This window comes from Oenanthe melanoleuca, chromosome 1A, assembly GCF_029582105.1.
Source record: "Oenanthe melanoleuca isolate GR-GAL-2019-014 chromosome 1A, OMel1.0, whole genome shotgun sequence".
NCBI classification, from domain to species: Eukaryota; Metazoa; Chordata; class Aves; order Passeriformes; family Muscicapidae; genus Oenanthe; species Oenanthe melanoleuca.
Window position 1 is genome coordinate 18,695,044 of NC_079334.1, and position 16,998 is coordinate 18,712,041.

Sequence of the window (16,998 nt, forward strand, 5' to 3'; positions counted from 1 at the left end):
GCCTCAAATCTCATTTCAGTAAAAGTTGTGTTAATGTATATCCAAGCTGTGCACACACAGCTAAAATCCACTTCTCTAAAGTGCTTTCTGGTCATGGTTTATATTCTCCTTACAATGAATCACAGATGTTTTGTTGTTTGGGGATTTTCTGCCTTTAATCCCATCAGTTACATCGTGGGTGAGCACACTGTGGTTTGAACTGGGTCTGTTTAATTTTTTACTTCACAAACTGGTGGTAATATGGGAAAAGAAGGGGAAGAAAGGTTTATAGTCCAAACATACAAAGGAAGATCATATCTACTTCCTCATTGGACTTACATGGTTGTGGCAGCAGGAAGGCTGTGAGAAGAGACCAGGGGCTGGCCCCTTGCTGGATACAGCTGGCTCTAAAACAGACCCACTGCTGCCCAAAGCCGAGCCTGTCAGTGAGGCTGGCAGCACCTTGATGGAAAAATGTTTAATAAAGGGTAAAACCTACTGTGTAGCAGCTGAGAGAGAGAGGAATGAGGCAAAAGCCACCAACAAAATAAGAGCCATGCAGGCACCAAGGCCAATGAAAAAAGAGAGGGAGGAGATGCTCCAAGCGCTGGAGCAGAGGTCACTGTGCAGTCCGTGGAGAAGGCTGTGCTGAGGCAGGTTGTCCTGCTGCAGCCCATGGAGGGTCATATCAGAGCACATATCCGCTGTGAAGACTCCATGCTGAAGCAGGGTAACAGTGTGAGAAGGAAGAACAGGCAGAGAAGAACTGTAATATGGACTAACCCACTTCTCCATCCCCCTGTGCTTGGGGGAGAGGGAGGTAGAAGAGTCAGGAGATTGAGCTGGCAGGAGCAGGATTTGAGGTAAGGTTGAGGTTACTTTTCTCGATTTTTTTTCTGGGGTTTGGGGTTTTTGCTTGTTTGGTTTTGTGGGTTTATTTTTGTTTGGTTTTTAGTTCTGTCTTAGCTTCACACAATATTATTTTATTTCTAATTGGCTCAGGTTGATGTCCTCTAAGAAAATTTCGCTCTCCCTAGTCATGCCAACAGCTCAATTTGCACCATTTGCAGAAATGGCACTCTCTCAGTAGATCAGTTCACTATTTAATAGCCTGTATTTAAAGTGCTGTCATTCAAATGGAATCTCTTTCAGTAGTTATCAAGTGATTTCAAGTATGTTTTGTGTCATTGAAAGAAGATGGTTTGCAGTTGCATTGACAGAAAACTTTCTTTTTAGGGTTAGCTATATGTTTTTTGGGGAAAAACAATGTGACTTTCAGGATGCATTTGCAACATTATTTGATTTTGTGTGAAAAGAGAACGAATGCAGATTTGAAAGTCATCAGTCATAAACTTCTGCAGTCCAAACTGTGCATTCTCTACTTGTTTTACTTAAAAACTGACTACAAGAGAATAATGAGGGGCCATGAAGACTCCAGAAAACAGTTCTGTTTTGTGGTTTTTGTTTTTTTTTTTTTTTTTTTTTTGTTAATGATGAATCACATGTAGCAAATGCTCATTCTTCTTCCTATGCAGGGCTGGACAGACAGCTTAATGGTATTTGTTCCTCATCAGGCTTTGACAGATGTTATAGAGTCAATATGAATATGTTATCCTAGCTCATCTCCAGGAAGAGATAAGCTGTGATAGAATTATGGCTCATGTTTCATAAATCAGATCTGAAACCATACCAGAATGGATTAAGAAAATGTACTGTAGCTGCTGCTGTTGCTCTGGAAGATATTGTAAACTTTCTGTTCTGAAGAAAGGTGACATAAATATCCCTTTTTGCCTTCTAGACTGTGGAAGGAAGACATGTCAAATTACTAGAACTGGGTAACCTTCCTAATTGGGTTAATTTTTCTTAATATAATCAAGCTAGTGGTAAACTCAAACTTTTCCTCTCACATAGGCCAAGGTATAACTTCACTGTTTCAGCCATGGTTTTCCATAGTCACCTTTCAACAGGATTTATAGATTCTCTTTGCTGGAGCTAAGTCGTGTTCTCCTCTCCAAGCACTTCAAAACACAGCTGGAATTGTAACTCCAGTGTGGGTGGTTCGTAAGAATAGGGAGCCACACCAGAGGGCAAAGGTAAGGAATGACTCCTTACACAGATGTGACACTGGTGGAGTGACAGATGTGTGAAGTGGTTTGGAAAAATGTCTTTGCAGCTTGGATAATATTATTTCAACAGCTGCTGTGTGATTTATTATCTCTGTTCCCTCTCCTGTAAAATCACCTAGACATCCTTTAAATAGAAATAGTCCCTGAAGTCACACCTTTTAATTGAGAAGGGATGGTGAAAGAGAAAAAACCTAGCATTTAATTAGCTCTAGAAAATGCTTTTCTTTTAAATGTGTTTCTTAACTGCTTCTTATAATCCCATAGTGCTTTTCAGTTAAGCACCTCATAGCACTTCCCAAGCCTAAGGTCACTGTAGTGTAGACAGAGAAATCCTACATGTAAGTACAAATTTCTGCCTCTCCTCTTCAGTATGTTGATTTTTAGTAGTGCAGTTGTCCTTTGGGCACAAAATCCACCTTGTTTTCAACCTTGGATCTCTTTTTTAACATCCATACTTCTACTGGCTTCAGTGGATTTTTTCTCTTAGTGCAAATGTCAAAGGAATGAGACACAGGAAAAGCATAACAACGTAAGAGGTATGTAACTTTCCACTTAAGGCTGTTGACCTGCTGTTGATTTTGGAAATTATTCAACACATTTAAGCACACAATTAAATCAAATACATGTGTAACTTGAACATGTAGTAGCTATACATGTAAACTAGAAGGAAAAACTGCATAGAACTCATTTCACTACTGAAAAATAGCAAAGAATTTTTCAAGCATCTGTTGACTTAAAAAGGTCTTCTGAACATATTCCAGGTATCCAAAGAAGGTATGTGTTTGTCTTCAGTTTTGGCATAAAAGGAAAGGAGAAAACTCTATCTCAAAATTCCATATTTTCGTACAAGATTTCAGTTTCTTATGATTGCCAGAAAATTGGTTAGTACTTTTATTGGGAATTTTTTTATTTAAAAAATGTTTATGTTTGTATGTAGTTAGATTTTTTTTTTTTTTGGTAGAAAAAATCTAGGAAAAGAAAGGACATATTATTGACCTAAAACAACCTCTATTGAAATTAATATGGTGAAGTACAATGAAAAATGAGGCTCCCATTTTTGGTTGTAATGCAGTTGAGAAGATATCTGGATACAAGCTGAACATTAGAACACAGAAAACATGAGGTTTGGCAGTATTTATCTCAAAATCAAAAGATTTAGAAGGCTCTGCTGGGATTTGTTTCACCTAACTGTACAATATAGGTGTCTGTAGCAAAGCCAGACATCCAGGAGCTTTTCAGTCAATGGGCACTTTCAGGGCATGATTCACCTCATTGCACTTTGGATGTCTGAAACAGGGCAAATTAATTGTGTCATGGAAATATGTTTTCTATTGACTAACCATGTATCAGCATTTGATCAGTTGGAGACCAGATGGATGGAATATAAGAGTTGAGGCAGTGGATCTACCCTAGAAGAGACAATATTAATAGTTTTGAAAGAAACACTTTACAGAAAATACTGGCAATTCATTTATATAATCAGAAATAATTAGAGACTGTTTCAGAAGAGACAAACAATCATGTAAAAGTTATTTTAAAATCCCAAACACAGGAGATGATTATGGGTTTTTATTAAAAAAAAAAAAAAAATCTTTCCAATCTAACTGGTTTTCCAGTTTTCTTTTTCTTTTTGGGTGGGGCAGATCTTGTTCCCAATCTCTTCAATAATAATTTATTCTAGGATCCTCTTCACGTCTTCCGCAAAGATGTTTTTGGAGGCTTTTTAAAGTCTGTATGTTCATTCCTACTGAGTTGGATTTTTCCCCCTCCCCAAGTAACATATAAGCCACTCCAACTCTTGGAGACAAATCAATCTGCCCCTGAAAGCAGCTTGCTTGAGCTTGAGCTGGGAAAGTGCTACCGGGTGAATGGAGAGTGTGTGCTTGTGTTTTGTAAATTATGTGCAGTTTGTGCTGTTCTGCTCACCACATCCTGCCTTCCTGGCTACCGGGCTTCATTCTGACACCCTTGTGTCTAATGAGCAGCAGAGCAGGATGCCAGCAATATGTTCTGAAGAGCATGAGTAATCCATGGTGTCTGAGAATAGAACTGATGTGAGCAACCCTACAAAAAGCCAGTAATTCCTCTTATTTCAGCCTCTCTGTGCTCTGAGTCACACTTTAGATGATGCCCCAAGGTCAGTTGACAAAGAGATCTGAATTTCAGTGTAACTTAAGGGAGCACTGCCATTACTAGGGAAAATACTTGTCCATTTAAATGTCTTCTTTTAACACAGGCAACTAACTCAAAAAGGGGATTCTGTTTGTCTTGCAGCTGCTTTGGCCCTTGCAATTGTTAAGTTTTACTCCAGTATTTCACTTCATAAAAAATGTCCTTCACTAGCAATGGGGAAAGCTGCAAAGGAAGTATACACACAGTGAAAAAAAAAAAAAAAAAGAGAGCTGAACTCCACTGGAACTTGGCAAATATTTTAATGTCTGCTTTGCCCAGGAATTTGTATTGGCTGTTCTGGTTGTAACTGTGGTGACAGGATGCATTGGAATTTTTCTTGGATTTGACTTTCAGGAGGTTGTTACCCCAGTGAAGCCATTTGCATGGCAGGACAAAAGCCAAGCTCTACCTAATAAACATCACAAGCAAATGCCAGTTTTTTGGCAGACTTGACCACTGCTACCTGTTGCAGGGCAAACTGATGTTTCCTCTGAAGCCAGTGACATTGTCCTGGACAGTGCTGGACTACTGGGTTTGATCCACTACAGCTGTTAATTGCAGTGGGCAGGGGTGCAAACATCTATCCCCTCTAGAAGTTGCATCCTTCAAAGCAAAGCTTAAAAAATTGCTTCTATGCCTATCTCCTCCAAGTCTTGTTACTAAGAACTTTGCAATTAAAATCACAGTGGTCTTACACCAAGTACAGATTTTGCTTGAAGGTCCTATTTTAATCTTGAAATACATCATATATTGCTTCTCCTGGTTGCTTTCCAGGTGCATGGGGGGGGTCTCATGTGGAGGGAAGAAGAAGGAGGCAAGACATCTGCTTAGCTCCAGAAAGGATTGTCTTTCAATTCTCTATGGAGATGGTTTCCTGGAGGTGGGTGGCCTTCTATTCATGCAGACAGTGAGTAGCTGACTGAGAAATCTGTGTAGAGAAATTAGCTTTGTCCTAATTCCACTGGAATCAGCTGGGTCAGGGAGATTCTCACATGCTTTTTTAAATGAGCTCAGAATCAGTATCTTAAAAGAAGTTACCATACCTTAATGGAATGACATTGCCAAACACTTTTGACTGACGGCAGTCCCAGGCTGAGGTAAGGAGAGTGCCTGACTATTAACATGGTTATTTATTTGACTACCTGCCTTCAGATAGCACATTTTAGGGCAGCTTGTCAAATGAAAGTTCCACTGGCTGGCTGGAATTATTAAAGCAATGTGCTTTTTCCTTGGGGAGCAAAGCCCAAGACCCCTTTTTATGATATCGCTGTTTCAGCCAGAGAAGTTAAAAACTGTCCCCACAGAACAAAATCGGCAGACACATCCAGAAAATTTTCTCATCCACCTGACTTCACCCTATAGTGGTTAAGAGTTGTGATGGGATTGGAATGGTCTCAGGTTAGACTGAGAGACTGAAATTTGCAGCTTCTGTTTCAGAAATGAAGGAAGATTTTGTGCCTGAAGCTTGTGCATATTTCTTCAACAATATTAGACATTCTGTAACAATTTCACCTTCTATTTCTAAAGGATGAAGCTCATCAATGTAAAACAAAAAGACTTTTTTTTGGAGATTCTTCCTTAGAAGAGGAAAAGTGGCACAGACCCTGTATGCCTCTCACAAACCCCTCTGTTTTCTAATGGCATTCTGTTTAAACTTTCAACAAGGTCTTCAATATTAGCCTGCTTGTCATTTCTTTGATAAATTGCACCCTGAATTTACTACATGATGTATTTACATCTCTGCTGTTTTTCAACTGCAGTTTAGCTATTTTTGGAGATTTATCAATAAGTAGTGATGTGGGCGGTTGTGTTTTCTTGTTGGTTTTTTGTTTGTTTGTTTGTTTGTTTTTGTGAAGCTCTTTTATTGTACAAAATAATCCACAAAACACTGTCTGTACTCCTTTTGATGTCACTGGCATCTGGTTCTTAATCTCTTAAGTCTTTCTTTCCAGACATCTCTTGGATGATGGGACTATTTTTATTCAGAGATACTGAATGCTAGTTATTGTCATGGGAATGGTAGGTGATCATATCCACAGTACTATCCAGACTCCCTGCTGCTCTGGAGCTTCTGAAGTTTCCACTCAGAGAGAGGCTTACTTCAGAAGATGTGCCTGAGCTGTTCCTGTGCTTACTCTGTGACTTGGCACCCACCTGGAAAGACAACTGTGTTTCCTTATGCTACCTCAGTTATGCTCTTTTCTGTAGGAAAACAAAAACCTGGCTGTCTCAAAAATAGGCTGCAGCATTTCATTGTCCTGACTCACCAGGAAGGTTGTCATAGCTGGAAATTTGCAGAGATGCTGTAAGCATTTGGGTGGATGTTGAGTTTATAACTGCCAATGTCCATAATGATGCTCTTGCTTTGTAATGTTCTTTTAAAAGTAAATGGTAACACAGCTGGAGATTTTCTTAATGCTTTAAAACTCTCCATCATTTCATTAGAGGATGATGCTTACACAAAAAAAAAAAAGAAAAAAGTAACTATTGTTGAGCCACACTGAAAAAGCATCCACCTTCTCTAACAGCATAAAGCACTTTTCTTGTGTCACTTGGCTCAGTATTGAGTTCTAGGCTTTTTCCCTCAGTCCTCGATGTCTTATCCAGGCTCCTGGAGACAGTCCAGTTCTTTCTGTTAAAATACTGCAGTTGCTGTTGTGCTGCAGCGCATGTATTGACAGCGGATGCTGAAATGCCAGGCTCTGCTTCTGGTTGACTTTTGCTGACTGCCTTAACGATCCTCCACTTTGATGATTACATAGGAACGCTTCTCTTTGTCTAGTGCTTTCCATAGAATGCCTTTTTGTCGTGTTTGTGTTTTGCACTTAAAAGAGAAAAATAAATTTAAAGCTTCCTTTACATCAGGAAGACTAGAAAATGGTCATTGCACATTAAAACTGCTAAAAGAAAAAAATGGAGAAAATCTAGAGAAAGTAAGCAAAATGTTGTGTAAAACCTTCCTTAATGAACAATGGAATTTGTTTCTGATAAAAGGAACTTCAGGCCAAACCTCTGTTGCAAATGCCTGACTAATTACTGCTTTATCCTTGAGGTAAAATATTTTTTTTGCAAAGTGAAAATGAAAAACTCTGACGACTTTGCATCTTTCTGTCACAATTAACTGGGAATGAACACTCATACCTTCTGGGTTTGTTGGCTGGGGTTTTGTTTGCTTGTTTTTTGGGGGGAGTTGTTTGTGGGATTTGGCTTTTTTGGGGGGGGGGCCGGGGGCAAGGGTGGGAGGCGATGGAAGTGGAAGAGGGTTTTTTTTAGCTTCAAGTATGTTTTACTCCACTTGTTTCCCAGCTTTGGATTCAGACTCTTCAGGGCTATTTTCATTTTAAAGACCCCTCCCCCCAACTCGTCGAAAGAACAGAGAGAAGCGCAAGGAAAAAGAAAATCCTTTTACACGTGAAGATGTTATCAGCATCAGTATAATGATTTTCAGTTTAGCAAAAAGAAAACTAATAGCGAAGTGGTGTTTGGGTGCATCGGAGGAACAAACAGAACTGTTACCACCGCACAAAGACGCATGGTATACTGCTAAGAAGACATTTCGATTCAGCACCGCACTTTCCAGCGCCCGTGTAGCTCAGAGCAAGAGGGCAGTGCCAGCTCGGGAGCTGAGCCGCGCTCCGCGCTGGGAAGCCCCGCCGGGACTCCCGGGCCGCGGTGACTCGCAGCTCCGGCTGTCCCGAGCGCGCTGCCCGCCCGGGCACGGCTCAGGCTTTTGTTCTGCAGCTCGCAGCTCCTCTGCATTCCCCCCACGTACGGCTCCATCTCCCCGCCCGCTGCCGCTCTCCGCTGCCCAAAGGTAGATCCACCTTCGGCGGGCCGGCCGCGGGCAGAGGACCTCTCGGTTCCGCCGGCAAATGAGCAGCGTTAGTTAATTCAGAAAACTTAGAAGTCTTGGGTTGGAAAACAAAAGAAGCCCCTTTAATTTCTGTCAGGCCAGGTGGCACTGTTCGCCCCGGGGATGGCTCCGTGCGCCTGAAGTTGCCGCCTGCGCGGCTGATAGAATGAACAGCTCCCGGCCGGGACAGCGCGGCACCGGCAGAACACGACGGCAGGGACCGGCTGTCACATCACCTGCGGAGCGAGGGGAGCCCTGCGAGCGGGCATTGAGGGTTAGCGGAGCGTCGGGCGCCACGAGAGTGGGAGAGGAGAATTTCTCTCCACAACCGGAGCGCGGGGCAGAGCCAGCCAGGGGCGGATGCTCCTGCCCGCCGGCGGCTGCCGGACCCTGAAGAGGGCGAGAGTGACCCAGAGGTGGTCAAGTTCAGGGGCAGCGGGACGGCTCGGACGGCGGCAGCCGCCGGACGCCTCCGGGGCCGGGCGGGGCGTGAGGGGCCGGGGCGCGTCCCCGCAGCCCCTCAGGGCCGCCCGGCTCGTCCCCGCCCGCCGCCGCCGCCGGGCGGGACCATCTCTGCCCTCGGCGAGGGGGGGGCGCGCTCCGCCCCGGCTCCCCGCCTGGCCCGCCTCCCCCCCGCGCGCGCAGAGCGCCCCTCCGCCTGGCGCGCGGCGTGGTCACGCCCAGCGCGGCATTAACGCCCCCCGGCGCGGGGCGCGGGCGCCGGGCATCCTCCGGCGGCGGCTCCTCGGCGCGGGGCGGGCGCGGAGCGGCTCCCTCGCCAGCCCTGCGCGCTCCGCCGCCCTCTCTGCGCCGCCGGACAACGCCATGAAGCCGGCGGTGCTGGAAGTAATGAGGATGAACCGGGTGTGCAGGATGGTCCTGGTCACTTCCGTGGGCTCCTTCATCCTCGTCATCTTCTATTTCCAAAGTATGTTGCACCCAGGTAGGGCACCGCAAGAGCACCGGCATCACCGGCCCCGCGGAGGGCAGCCCGCCCCGCTCCCCGCCGGCGCAGGTGGCGGGCGCCCCGGAGCGCTCGCTGGCCGCCGCCGGCCGCGGCTCCCGGCACCGCTGCGGCAGGCGCGGGGCTCGGCGGCGGCGGGCGCGGGAAGGTCGCCTCGCCCCCCGCAGGAAACTTCCCGCGGGAGGGAGGAAAGTTGGTCTGTTTAAGGATTTTGTTATTTTCCGCTTTATATCGTGCGTTTGGGGAAGGGGACGGGAGGCGACAGCGGCTGGCTGAGCGCGTCGTGGCTGAGCGGCGCCGGCAGCTGCCCGGTCCCCGCGGGTCCCCCCCGCCGGGAGCGGGACCCCAGGTCCCTTCTCCCATCTGGGGTCGCGGGCCTTCGTCTTCCCAGCTTTTCATTTTCGGAGGCGGCAGGGACACTGCGGCCGAGCAAGGGCAGCCGCCGCCGGCTCGCCCGGGCCGGGCCGTCCCTGCCCGCCGCGCTGCCCGCTCCCGCCGCGTCCCGGTGCTCGGGCAGCTCCGGGCGGAGCCGCTGGCTGGGCACGGCTGTCCGCAGGGAGCAGGCTGCGGAGAGCCGTGCCGGGGTCACCTGGGATCCACGCTCCCGGGCACCTAATGCGGCTTCAGCTTTTCCGCTTCCCTCATCCTAGGGATGGAGCTGTAGCGGGGCAGCAGATGCTGGCTCCCAGGGAAGTCCCACAGAGGGGGATTCACACGAAGGTGGTATTGGGCTGTGGAAACTTCATGCGGCGTCAGCTGTGTGCACAGACCCCTCATGGATGCCTTGTGCAGCTTGGTGTAATTTGTCCAGCGTGGCAAAAAAAAAAAAAAAAAAAATTTTTTTGCTCTGTCTGTCTCAGTTTTTCCTCTTTCTGTCTGGGAAATGATGTGGGAATTGCACTTGCAGTGTCTTTTTGGAGGGATCTGACCGCTGAGCAGAGGAGCGAGTCGGGTAAGAGGGAGTGATACCTTGTAATGGGCCCGCAGCTGTAGCTGGCAGACTGGCCAGCAGGCGAGTCTTCCCAGCGTCCTGGCTACAGGCATATAGCTGTAGCTGATAAGGGAACTGCAGTCTAGTAAAAAGAAAAAGTGTCTATTCAGATTGACCCTTTCTTTCCCTGTTTGTGGCTGCCATAGTTGCCATATGTGTATGTGGCACTTAGAGGTGTAGTTTAGTGATGGGCTTGGCAGTACTGGGTTGGTGGTTACACTCACTCTTAGAGGTCTTTTCCAACCTAAATGATTCTATGATAAGTCATTTTTTTCCTTAAAGTTTTTGGAGAGTTTTTCATCAAATAGTAGAGGCTCAGTGCACTGATAGAATTAGGAATCAGTAGATCTGCTGTTCTCTGGTGAAGCCAAGTCCTGCTTGGTGTTTTTCTATCAGCTGCCTGCTCCTCCGGAGTTGGTGTAATTTGCTTGATGAATGTGTTCTTGTATGGTGCCCATCTGTGTTAATACCTGCCAACTTCTTGGAAAAATTAGCATATTTATTCTCTTTCCTGCTATGTATGCTCCATGCTTACTGGTTTCACAAGGAGTGCTCAGTCCTTAGCAGACCTGGAGAAGGCTTTATTTCTGATCTTCAAGGCACCATGCAGAATTATGTCTTCTCCAATTTAATAGAAGTGTGATGTGATATTTTAATTGGTGGAATTCTACAGATAATATAACTTGCACACATATTTGGAAAATTTGGCCAAGACTTATTATTTCCCCTTGTTTCAGGTGAATTATACTGCTGGAACACAAACTTAGCATGCAGTAGGTAAGATATTAGGCTGAATATTCTTCTGTGAATTTTTTAATGTAGAAAAAGTGTCTTTTAAGAATTTTCAATATGCTCTATAGTTAATTGTTGGAGATTATGACTTTATATTCATTGTATTGTGTGGCTATAAATAGGCTGAGATTTTAGTACAGTTCAAAGGATTTATCATAAACTCCGAGGAAAGAATGCGATGCTGTGAAATCTCTGGGAGGATAATGTGCACCCATTTTCTGTGTGACACATATTTCGGTTGTTAGTGTGATTGGAGTAGATCTGGAAATAAATAAATCACAACCTTTATTGTGCCTTTTTGATCATAGCTGCTTTTTTTTTTTTTTTTTTTTTTTTTTTTTTTTTTTTTTTTTTTTTTTTTTTTTTTTTTTTTTTTTTTTTTTTTTCTGGTGGGATATTTTCATAGCAGAAACTGCAGGGAAGCTCTTGAGCTCTGCTCTAGCCCTGCACAGATATGCCATTGTACATGTTACCATCCTGGTAGTGCAAGTGATAGAGCAATGTAGAGCTCTTGAAGGGTCAGGAGAGAGGAAGGTGGCAGAGCTGTCAATGTGATATGCATTGGGTAGTGGATCATTTTTAGGAGTTAAGTCTGTTTTGTAGAGGTGCCCACAACCCTTCTTGTGTGTCAGAATTCACTGGAGCCAGATCCTGGGCAGAGTGTATGCCAGGACTGGAGGTATTAAGAAATTTCAAAATCTTGGTTAATGTCCTTTTTGTTGTTGGAGAGTGTTCTAAATTCCAGCTGGTCTTCATTGAAGCATGCAGGAGAGAGCTGTGTCTCATCTCTGGCTTGCCAGTGTCACTGTTGTTGGTAGCTTACCAGGCTTTCTAGAAGAGGCACTTTGCAATCAGAATTAGATGAAAAATTTCCTCCCAAACCTTTTGGAAAGAAAATAAGTTTTTCAGATAAGTCCTCAACAAGAAGCATCAGATCCTTATTGTCAGGTTCTCGAGCCCCAGAGTTCTCTCGGTGAATTTCAGGAGGCTGCTTCCAAAGCTTTCTCATCAGTTTCAGGTGAGAGAAAGTGAAGGTGAAAGATGCTAGAAGGCCACCAGATGATGAGTCCAACCCCCTCTGGGTTAAGATAAATCCTTATCTGTTAAAGGGGATTTTCCATTTTCAGAGATCTGAATATGGAACTCTTGTTAGAAATGTGAGAGACAAATTTCTGCTGATACCTTTTTTTTTTTTTTTTTTTTGGGGGGTGGGGGGAATAAAAGAAATAAGAAAATTACATAGTTAACAGAAGCCTTTCTTAAAAATAGACAAGGGAAAAACCCAAATGACACAGACACACCCAATGCCTGAAGCTGGGAAGATGAGCTTAGCCTTATCTTTGCAAAAGAATATGATGAATCTCTTGTGCTGTATCTCAAATACCAACACATTCATACTGGAAGGAAATCAGGTGGTTTTTACTCTTTTTTTCTCCTTTTGGCTGTGTACCCATTCTTTGTTGAGAAGCCAGCTGTAAATGTGCTGTTTGGTTATTTCACCTTTGCATTGTCTGAGTTTTGTCAGAGATTGCCTAAGAGCTGGGAACCCACCCTCCCAAATTAGGCTCCCCAACCAATTGTTGAGGTAAGGTGAATTGTGCAGCTCTCCAGTGCTCAGTAAAAAAACTTTTGGTGATAATCCTGGATGTTGTGGCTTATCCGGGGCTATGTTTGTTCCTGAGGGAAGAAGTGGTAGTGGGGACTTTGGTGTGTATTTCCCATTGCCTGTCTAGCCTTTTCTGAAAAAAAAACCCCAAAAAACAACAAACCAAAACCCATGCTGCAGTTTGCTACATCTGGAGATATAGCAATATGTAGCTGATTTTCCCTGTCTCTTTTGCTCCAAGTGTTTTTCCCCTTCACTGTCCTGCCATGTGCTATCTAGATAACTGAGGGCAAGCTGATTGTTGCTCCATGTTCCTGGAACTTCTGTCTGCGTACAGTAGGTCAGTCTTGGGGTTTTACGTGACAGCCCATCATAGTTTTATCTGCTGCATTTCCCGTGAAATCAGTTTGCTCACTGGTCTTTAGCCTGCCTCCACTTTCACAGATGTGTTTGCTTTGTTCTCTAGCTCCCCAGCTGCAGCGAGCAGGGGACTCTGAGTCACCCGGTGGAGGCAGGAGCTGCTCTGCCGGGCTGGGGGTCACACTGGCGGTGTGTTAGGATCACCCAAGGTGGAAAATTCCTCGCAGAGGCAGGATAATTAATGCTGTCTTTATCTTACCTCAGACGGGTTTATGAAACTAACTTATTCTAAACCTGATTCTCTTCCCACCCCTTCCACTTGAATTTTTTTTGCTCCATTTTCCATCTCCTGTTTTAGGCTTGTACTGCTCTCCTCTGGATGCTAATGAAGGTTAGATCTTGCAGGTCAAACTTGCCTCATGTCCATGCAGCACGGTATGACTGAGAACTGGTATCTACCTTTGCTCAAGTATCAGAACAACTCAGACCACAGGGGGTTTTTCTCCTTATGTCTGAAGACAAGCTCACCATCGGTTTTGATGGCAGATTCTGTTTGAAAATCAATGCAGCAGTCTCCCATCTTGCAATTGATCCTTGCTTTCTCTCTTGCTTACAAAGGAGAATGAGATCTGCAAGGCAGTTGGGTGTGTGGCATTCCTTTGATGGACCTTGTATACGGTTTTAAATTATTCTGTTTGGGATACAGAGAAATGGAGTTCATTTGACAGCCACAAGAAACTGGCCCTCATTTAATTGCATGCAATGAAATCCATCCCCCAGAAACCCCACTGTGTGCTGTATCTGTTTGTTGGTGTCTCTATAAAAGCTTTTCATAGATTTCCATGGAACTGTCGTCAGTGTGAGCAAACCTACTCTGGTCACTCTTCTCAAAGGGACTGGTAGTCTGGAGCTGCCTTAAGCTGAGAGTTAAGCTGCTCTTTGTATCTTGTGAAAATCTTCCTGGTTAACGAATATTAATCTTATTAGAAGAGCAACTTTTTCTATTGCAGTGCAAGTGAGTTTAGGTTTTTGCAACAACTGCTTGCTGAGCTGAAGAAATAAAAATCTGTCCCTGAATGTGCTGAAGTCAAAATTACCTGGATAATTATGTCGCAATCATGTCTTATTACATTTTAACTTACCAGGATATTTGTTGCTCCACTGTTACATTTTCTACCACTAGATTTTTATAAGCTTTTATTTTTTAAAATTACTGTGTATCAATATTGGGAAAGTATGTGCCAACTTTCAGAGCACTGACACTCTCTCTATTTACAGATGTAAAGTGTCATGATTTAGCTTAAGTAACTTTTTCAGAGATAAAGTCAGTGTGTGTGGAAACTTTATTTTGAACTTAGCACAACAGCACCTAGAGCTGAAATGCCCAGTGCTTTTTATAAACAGATTTATACAATTGATTTGGTACAAGTAGTATCTCATTTTTATTTCATATTCAGAAATATTCAGAAATATGAGCATCTTTCTGAATTCTAAAATTGCTTCCATTACTTTTTGGAAGTGGCAGGTAGTTTATCTTGTACTGTGCCATGTAATTAACTCTAAAAGTGGTTCAGACAATTGGAAGAAATTAGATTCATGTTACTTTTTCCAAAGCCAGCACTACTGTATTTTGTTTGACTCTGTTGCCAGATGTACTATATTAAATCCTGCCTGACAAAGCTGCTGCAGTTGTCCTTGTGTGAATGTCATTCCAGCACAGTTTTTTTTCCTCTCAAGCCTTTTGGGCTGATGCATATGTATTATGTATCAGCTCTAAGTTGATCCTGAGGGAGTTGAGGACTGGGATGGGGGACACAATGACTTGAATCTGATGGTTTTTCTTTCTGATTGTTTGTGCTGTTCAAAGCAAACGTTTGAGTTCTGTGTGACTTGGAGTGTGAACATACATAAAATGAAGCATAGGATGCATGGATAAAGGTCCCAGTTGAAATCAATGAAAAGAGAAGGAGTTTTCCCCTTCACATTAAAGGAATGAAATTAAGTTCAGGAATGATCTACTTATGTAGACCTGGCATGTCCAGGATAAAGATGAAGAGATGTCAGTGGTGGGTTACTTAGACTGAGCAGCCGCTTATTGTCTTGCAAGGATAACATTTCAAAGCATGTTTGTGTTTTGTTGGATGTTCCTGTTCCCTGTAGCCCATTCATGTAGGGTCTTTGTGGATGAGGTATTTGTCCTTACAGTTGCAATTGTGACTGTGTTTAGTTAATTCCTTGTTATTTGTATTTCAGTACCCGAGTTATAGATAATATCCTTTTGTTATGGGCAGAATGCTTGCATGTGACAAAGTGGTGTTTCTGGCACAAGCCTCATGCTCTTAACTAGAAGGTGAGATCACCAGAGACTACTACTAGTGAAAGAATTCAGTTCCTAATTATCTCTGGTTAATGCCTTCAGACACAGGGATTTTCTTGGATTTCAATTTGGTGAGGATAATCAGCAGAGGATGCAGCACATTCCTCCTTTCATGTAATTTTTTGGCACCTGAAACTAAGGTTTCATGGATAAATCAAAATTTTACCACATGTACACTTGGAGTCTGGGTTGCTTCTCTTGTGTCACATTATCATCCTCCACTTTTCATTTCATGCTGATCAATGAATGTGGTTTGTTTTCTTGCCCTCTCCACATGCTCATTCTTAAGGAGTTAGCTGTTGGGGAAATTGTCTGGAGTAGATCCATTCCCTTCTGTGAAACTGAAATTGTGTGTTTCCATATGAATGGCCCGTGTTAGATTTCAGCTCTGTCCCCACTGTCCTCTGGGGCTGTCACAACACCTGTAGCATCCCTAGGGATTACCTAATAGAAAGCAACCTGTGCATGGTTTAGGAGCATTTATCCATGAGGAATAAAGGAGTGAGAGTGCTGACTATCCCGTGGCAGTGTGCATCCTCTGCTCTGCCCTTTCTGTGGTGTCTGATCCCTGCAGGCTGGTGGGAGCTCCTCAGAGCATGGGAACTGCAGGCATGTCTGTGGGAGCTGGTGTGTTTTACTGGTTCCTCTCTAGGAACTCAGAGATTGAAAAGCTCTGTGGCAGCAGGTCTCAGAGAGCCACAGTGGATGACAGGACTCTCATTTCTGTGATATGCTAACAGGACTTTGGATGACAGCATGGTGTAAGTAGGTGCAGCACAAGCATTTGTTAATTTGCAGCAAGGAAGCTTTGTGTCCATGGGAGTCAAGGGAGGCTTCCTTGTATAAAGAAATTTCACTGCCTTATGCATTTAACATTTAAATATCCAGAGTTTTTAAAATTATTTAAAAATAGTAATGCTTTTTTTGGTTGCTTTTTATACTGTGCCCAGTGTTGGCGATGAAAGCAGATGACAGCCTTCCTTTTGGCCATATTAATTTTACACATTAGAGATGAGGTCCTGAATGAGGGATTAACATTTAGGTTACAAGCATCAAAAGGGAATGCTATTTAAAAGAAATAAAATTAGATGGCTGCCACTGGAACATTTGAAGGAAAATGTTCATTAGAGCACACTGCCTGACATTGAGGCTAGATTTGGAAACTTAGTATTTCATGTCTTCTCCCCTGACAAATTTGAATCTGTGCATTAAAAAAGCTGAGTATGAGCACTTACAAAATGCTGACTGGAAAAAAAAAGAGGGCTCTGCACACAAGTGTGTGTAAACATGCACATGCACTCACCCATCTTCCCACCCCCTACAAAATCTGTGGTTGGTGGCCCAGGTAGCCCAAATGCAGTGATTTCTGAAGTGCAAACCTTTTTCTGCTAACAAGGCTGCTGTAAGGACTATGAAGTCCTTTGTTATTAAAAGAAATCCCAGAAGTGCCATGGGCTCCACGTATATGCCTTTGTTACTTTACTAATTGAAATAAGTAGTAAGTGTGATTTCTCATTTCTGCTGCTCTTTCTTAACCTACACATTTGGAAACACCCAGGTTGAGAGAGGGATGATTTTATCAATTTTTATAGGCTGTAGAAGAGCAAGGATTTTTATAGTTTGTCAGTATATCAGTTTAAACAGTAAGAGTGCCTCTTCAAGGTAGCCTTCATCTTGTTTGTGCCAGGCTGTAGACACTGAGGGATGACTTTGCTCCATCACTATCAATCACTGCTGCGATGGCTTCACGCTCCTATGAAAAAACGTAAAAAGGTGCT

The 16,998-nt window shown here is 43.8% G+C and overlaps 1 protein-coding gene across 2 annotated transcripts in view; it reads left to right on the plus strand.

The window, feature by feature from the left end:
* CHST11 (carbohydrate sulfotransferase 11) overlaps window positions 1-16,998 on the plus strand; it is a 189,107-nt gene that overhangs the window by 29,630 nt on the left and 142,479 nt on the right. The window contains exon 1 of one of the 2 annotated variants that reach the window (XM_056482347.1): window positions 8,759-9,058. The exons of the other annotated variant lie outside the window; for it this stretch is intronic. Coding sequence (XP_056338322.1) covers window positions 8,956-9,058 — 103 coding nt within the window. The 5' untranslated portion in view covers window positions 8,759-8,955. Of the gene's footprint in view, window positions 1-8,758; window positions 9,059-16,998 lie in introns of those variants that run through there. 2 annotated transcript variants of the gene reach the window in all.